Raw genomic sequence first — 6629 nt, forward strand, 5'->3', positions numbered from 1 at the left:
CCTTGAGAAGTTGGTGGTGAGCCAGCTTCTTGAATACAATTGAGTGGCTGCTTGGCCATTTCAAAGGGGCAGTTAAGAGTCAACCACGTTGCTGTGAGTCTGGAGTCTTATGCAGGCCAGACCAGGTAAGGATGACAGATTTCCTTCTCTAAACAACATTAGTGAACCAGTTCGGTTTTATCACAACCTGGTAATTTCATGGTCACTTTAACAGATACTAGCATTTTGATCCAGATTTGATTTAATTAATTGAATTTTTATACTCCCCAGCTTCTGTGGAGGGATTTACAGCTGTTTACAGAATGTTTTAACACTGGGAGCATCTGACATGCTTGTGTAACCCAAAGCAGATGCTATAATAAGTTAACAATTCATTTTACACATGTTGCCCAATTAGGTTAATCATTAAATATCATTAGTCATGAGGATCCTTATTTTGTTGTATAAATGTGAAGTGACTGACCCCACTCTGTGGCTCAAACACACTTGCCTCTGTGTCAAAAACATGTTGGGTTGGAGTCCAGAAATCTGAACACACAGTCCAGGCTGACACTGCAGTACTGAGGGAGCACTGCACTGTCAGAGGTGCCATCTTTTGGGTAAGACATTGAATCTGAGGCCCCAGCAGCCCTTATTGATTGGTGGGGAGGTTGGGGGGGGGGCAGTGCGGGTGGGATGTGAAAGAGAATCCATGGCCACTCTTCGAAGAACAGCTTCAGAGTTCTCTCTGATGGCCAGGTCATTATTTAATCCTCAACTAACTCCCCCAAAAAATCTGTTCATTTATCTGAAGGCTCATTATGGGAGCTTGCAATGCACAAAACAGTTGCTGAATTTTCTACATTACAACAGTGACTACACTTCAAACAAGTGCTTCTTAGTTTGTAAAGCTCTTTGAAATGGCCAGGGCTTGTGAAAGGTGGTATAACCACACAAGACTTTCTCTCCTGAAATATGTACCATTCAGTTCCAATCTTGAACTTATTATACTAACAAGTTGCTCTGTCTTTGATTTGCTTATGCTGTCTAATTGGAATGTCATCCAATTCATTAGAGTCATGGACAGATGGTCCAGTCCATCAATGTTCCAAAACCTTCTCAACTCTTAACATGTGGTGCTCATTCATCACTTATCACAATTTACAAAAGTACAAACTGCCAAATGTAACAAAATAATTATTAGAAATTTTATCTCTATATTCCAGGAATGTTTCTCAAAAGTCACAGTACCCTGTGATCAGGCAGTTTGAAAGTTATCTGAATGTTTGCATTTTATTTCAGAGGCTTAAGGTTCAATAGTAACTGAGCTCCTTAGAGCAGAGAAGATTGAGTGGAGATTTAACAGTGGTGTTCAAAGTTATGTTGGGCTTTTGGTAGAATAAATAGGAGACAACAGGAGGATCACTAACCGGAGAGCAAAGATTTAAGGTAACTGGTAAAAAGGTCAGACAGAAGAGGAGCAGAGTATTTTTTTTAAATGCAGCAAGTTATGACCTGGAATGCGCTGCCTGAAAGGGCAGTGGAAGCAGATTTACTAGTAACTTTCAAAAGGGAATTGGATAAATACTTGAAAAGGAAAAAAAAATTGCAGGACTATGAGGTAGGAGTAGAACAGTGAGGCTAATGGGATAGCTCTTTCAGGGAGTCAGCACAGGCACAATGGGCTGAATGGCCTCCTTCTGTGGTGTCTCATTCTAGGATCCTGGCCAACACAACATTCCACATTTGTTTTAGCAGCGCTGATGTGATTTATTTTTATTCTTTTAGGTGTGATGCATCTAGTGCTCAGTGTGTCAGCACAGTAGACACTCGAGGGCGGTTTGCGTTGTACAGCACCTGGTGTAACGTGAAGTATGTGGCAACTTTTGCAAGGTCTGTCTGTCTCGGCACTTGGATATCAAACTGGGAGCCGAGAGTCAAGTTATACTGCCACTTCTCACATTGATGCACCACCCAAATGCTTCCCTTCCGTAAAACTGGTGATCGTAATTGCCCCCTTATCTCGGAGTCCATCAGTGCTCCAGAACAAAATGCACATACCACGGTAACTGGCTCATTGCTGTAAGCGTGAGTCCTTGTTCACGTCTATAAATACCAGAAACTCAAGTGAAATACTTAAAGAGATCTCCCGGACATGACAAGTCAGCAAAATTTAGCCCTGTTTAAAACAAAAATCTGTCCTGTCACTATCTCAATCTCAGGCTAGACCAGCTGGCGTTACAGTTTACTACTGAAGCTACTTGACATCCCAAACACAGCCCACTCCAAATTCTCACATATACAAAACAGCAAATGCATCTGCCAGAGGGCGCTTTGGGAAGTCCACAGAACGTGAAACGTTAACGACACTAAATGCAAAGCTTTTTTCTTTTTAGTTAACTTCAAACTTCTCAATGAACTTTCACTTGCTGCTTTAAGAGTTTCGGGGAGAGCACTGGACTGTCGAGCATCCTACTAGCGATTTTTTAACCCCTTTATTTCCGATGTTCTTTTCTAGCCGCAGGGAAACATTTGCTGGAGAGTTTGCTCTTGAATTTGGTTAGCGTTTGACTTTACCTTGTAAATTTACAATCCACCGATCACTACCGGGGTCTGACTCGTAGCCGCAAGTGTCATCCTCAAAATCGCACGAACCGTTACTCTCCAGGATCCCGGCACTTACAAGCTGTACGACTTCACAGACCATGTACATATATAAAACACAAGGGATTAAAAAAAAGTTAGAATCCAATAAATTCAAAACGTTTGCTTATTTTTTTTAAAAAAAAACCTCTTACCGTCCAGATCAGTATGTGATAAACTTTTTTTTTGGAAAAGCAATTTTTTTCTTAAACAGGTGCAAAATGGTATCTCTTTATGGACTAAATATAAATGTAGAAATATTGTAGTGGACATTTACCGTGCAGAATTAAGAGTATAAGAGGCGTCATGGTTAGATCCAAAATGAAGAGTGTTATCATTCAAACTCTCTGTAAACTCTTGTGTGTCACTCACTCAGCAGTCCAGCAGCTTGGGGTTCTGCAGACAGTAAGGCTGGAACAGAGAGAGAGAGAGAGGAGCTGCTTTGTTTCAGCCAGATTTAGCAGTGGAGATATCTCACGGGGCGGAGAGAGTGCAAAAAAAAGTAAATGAGTTCCAGATTGGCAGGGATACACCTACCCGGAGAAGCTGCTGTGTTATGCAAAGTCCACCCCCACCCCCCGCCCACCCCCCTTCCCCTCACAGTGTAGGCTGAGCGAATGATGGCACCCAATTCCCTTCTGCTGTTACTGCAAATTCTTGAAGTGACAACTCTTTGATATACCCCCATTAATCACAACCCCCTCCCCCTCACTTCTTGGGAAGTCCATTGTCATGTAGCTAATCATTTGCAACCAGGCATATTTTTGCAGCTGACTATTATGTATGTGATAGGAGATTGTGTGCATTCCCTATAGAGACCAGTATGGTCATTGTCAGGAGAGAGGGAAAGTGTGGGGGTGTTGGGGGGGTAGGGGTGTGGTTGGATGGTGGTAGAGGGGAAGAGTCAAAGTATGGACTGTTCCTGCTAATGTTGATTTCTAAAGCGGTTTCTCCTTCCTCAAGAATCTTCACTGAAATAAAATGACAAAGCCTCATTTATTAAACACTGAGAAAACACTTATCAGCAATTGCACAGTGCTGCCAATATTTTGCTGGTTAGAGGAGGTCAGGTTCTGTCGAGTTCACTTTCTAATTGCGGCTGTTAGCTTGGCAAATTAATTGGTATCCAGTGATGCAGTTCACATTAAGATGGGTCATTGTGTCAGGAGTTGAGTTCATGATCAGTCATGAACAACTGTGGTAAAGTGAAAGATGCATGCCTTCAGCTGTTCGATACTTACAAGAGATTATTACGGGACAAGGTACGGCAAGGTACTGAAGAAATATTATTGCATTTGTCTTCACTAAAAGCTGTCAATAGCACAATAAAGGAGGAGATAGTAGAGCCATTGGATAGGATAAAAATAGATAATAGATGGAAGGTTGGCAGTGTCAAAGTAGAAATATCACCTGGACTGAATGAGATGTCTCCTCAGTTGCTGAGAGAAGAACAGAGCTTTGAAATGGGGATGGAGGATTGTAACTGTTACAGCCCTGTTCAAAAAAGTGGGAGAGGTTTAAACCCAACAATCTCAGGTCAGTCAGAACAATACCAGCAGTGGGGAAACTTCTAGAAGACATCGGGCCCAATTTTAACACTGTGCAGGTTGGTGGGATTTGAAGGGGGTAAAATTGGGCTCATTAATCTAATAGTCACTTGGAAAAAGTTGAGTTAATAAATGAAAGCCAGTGTGGATTTTGCTGGACCGACTTGATTGTTTTGAATAAGTAATGGGGAGAGTTGATGAGGATGGGGCAGTTGATGTTGTGAAAGATGCCTTTCAAAAGGCATTTGGTAAAGTGCCACATAATAGGTGTGTTAGCAAAACTGAAACCCTTGGGACTAAAGGACAGTGGTTGTGTGGATACAAAATTAGCCAAGGGGCAGAAAACTGAGGGGAGTGGTGAATGGTTGTTTCTCAGACTGGACCGGAGCATTAGGGCCACTGCTCTCTTTGATATGTATTGATGCCCTGGACTTGGGTAAATAGGGCATAAATTCAAAGTTTGCTGTTGACAAAAAAACTGGGAATGCAGCAAACAGTGATAAGGATCAGGAGGACAAAGACAGGCTGGTGAAATAGGCAGATGCATGACAGATGAAATTTAATGCAGAGAAGTGTGAAGTGATTCATTTTGGTCTGAGGAATGAGGAGAGGTAATATCAACTAAATGGTATGATTTTAAATGGGATGCTGAAACAGACACCAGGGGTAAATTTACACAAATCTTTAGTGGTGGCAGAGCAAACTGAGAAGGCTGTTAAAAAGCATATGTGATCCTCAGCTTTATAAATAGAGGCATTGAGTACAAAAGCTAGGAAGGTCTACAAAACTGTATAAAACACCGGTTTGGCCCAAGCTGTGGCCAATTCTGGACACCACACTTAGGAATTATGTCAAGATCTTGGAGTAATTGCAAAGGAGATTTACTAGGATGATACCAGGGGTGAAAGAAATCCGCTATGTGGAAAGGCTATAGAGACGAGGATGGTTCTCCTTTAACCAGAGAAGCAGCAGAGGAGATTCAATTGAGGTGTTCAAAATCATGAATGGTTTTGATAGAATGAATAAGAACTTGTTTCCAATGGCTGGAGGGTCAGTAACTAGAGGGCACTGACTTAATTTAGTTGAATAAAGAGCCAGAGGCGAGACGATGGGTGGAATCGTCCACTCCCATTTGTGGTGAGCGCCAAGGCAGGCAAGGAGGAGAATTCAGCAGGAGGGTCAGGAATTGGTTTCACGCTGGCCTGAAATCACCGTGGGATCATCTGATGGTGTCCGCCATGACAGAGCGCGAATCCAGCTGGAGGCGGCTGAATCCGATTTGCATCCCACTAATGAGATGCAAAGTAAGGTCTGACCGGAAGCACAACCCCACCCCCCCACCCCAAATCCCCCACGGGTTGAGTTACCTTTACACCGGCCCAGAGCACGTCTGGAAAAGCGTGACATGCAGAAGTCCAGACGTTCCTTTAAGGCTTTGCTCAGATTGTGGATATCCGAGGGAAGAAAGATGCTGGAGCCCTACAGCTACCGGATCCTGGAGAAACACATGCATCGCATGTTGGGTGGATCGTCATGCACATGGCTCCACCGCGAAGCAGCTCTCAGGAAGTGGGTGGTCTTCACACAGCAGCTTCAACTTCACTAAGGTTTCTGAACTTCACGGGATTCACTATGGGCCAGTCTGGATGATCAGCGAAGGGATAGGTTGGGAGGGGGAAAGAAGGCCTAGGTGTGAATGGGAGAGGAAGGTGTCCCGGGAGGAGGGTGAGGTCGGATGAGGAAGGAGGATGTTGGGCAGAAGTAGGGAGTCTGAAGAGGAGATTGGTTCAAGTGGGGAGGTAGGTGTCGGGGGGGAGGAAGGTGTAAAGGAGGGAGTTTGGAGGGGGGAGACATCCAGGTGGGAGGAGGGAGTAAGCGTGGAGGAAGGATTAAAGGGGAGGAAAGCATTGGGGGTGGCAGAAGGTGTTATGGGGGGTGGTGGAATGTCCTGGTGAACGTGCAAGGGGGTTCTGTGTAGGCAATGACTGCATCATGGGGAGTGAATGCAGGGTGGGCACAGTAGGAGGGGATGGTTAGAGTAATGGGGGCAGAGGGAGTTGGCAAGGTGAAGAAGGGGCAGTGAGGGTGGTTGGTGGGGACACGGAGGTAAACATGGAGATGGGGGGTGGGAGAAGGAGGTTGGGGATTTTCAGGAAGGCAGGGAATGTGCACGTTCACTTGGACATTCATGAAGGAGAAGGCTTCAGGCTGTAGGGTAAAGGTGGGGAGGCCAAAGGTGATGCCCAGGGGGTGGATTGTGATGGGGGAAAGGACATGGGTGACTGGGGGAGGGGAAAGGATGGGAGAGCTTATTACAAACTTTACTACGACCATTTTGCACAAATGGAAAGTGAGCGGAGCCTTGTGTTGGACAGGCACAGGTGCTGCATGGGAATGTGGTCAGTGGGTAGTCGGAGATGCAGGTCGGCTCCGATGGACAACTGAAAGTGAACCCCAAAA

At 44.6% G+C, this 6629-nt stretch overlaps 1 protein-coding gene across 4 annotated transcripts in view; it reads right to left on the bottom strand.

Moving 5' to 3' along the window:
* mamdc2a (MAM domain containing 2a) overlaps positions 1 to 3085 on the bottom strand; it is a 118225-nt gene extending 115140 nt beyond the window's left edge. Inside the window, exons 1-2 of one of the 4 annotated variants that reach the window (XM_041186795.1) lie at positions 2778 to 3079; positions 2557 to 2673 (exon numbers count right to left, since the gene is read on the bottom strand). In XM_041186795.1, coding sequence (XP_041042729.1) covers positions 2557 to 2673; positions 2778 to 2895 — 235 coding nt within the window. In that variant the 5' untranslated portion in view covers positions 2896 to 3079. Of the gene's footprint in view, positions 1 to 2556; positions 2674 to 2777 lie in introns of all 4 variants that reach the window. The other 3 variants (XM_041186793.1, XM_041186794.1, XM_041186796.1) reach the window with 3 other exon arrangements.
* Positions 3086 to 6629: the final 3544 nt, after the last annotated feature.

Source organism: Carcharodon carcharias, chromosome 4 (genome assembly GCF_017639515.1).
Source record: "Carcharodon carcharias isolate sCarCar2 chromosome 4, sCarCar2.pri, whole genome shotgun sequence".
Lineage (NCBI taxonomy): Eukaryota > Metazoa > Chordata > Chondrichthyes > Lamniformes > Lamnidae > Carcharodon > Carcharodon carcharias.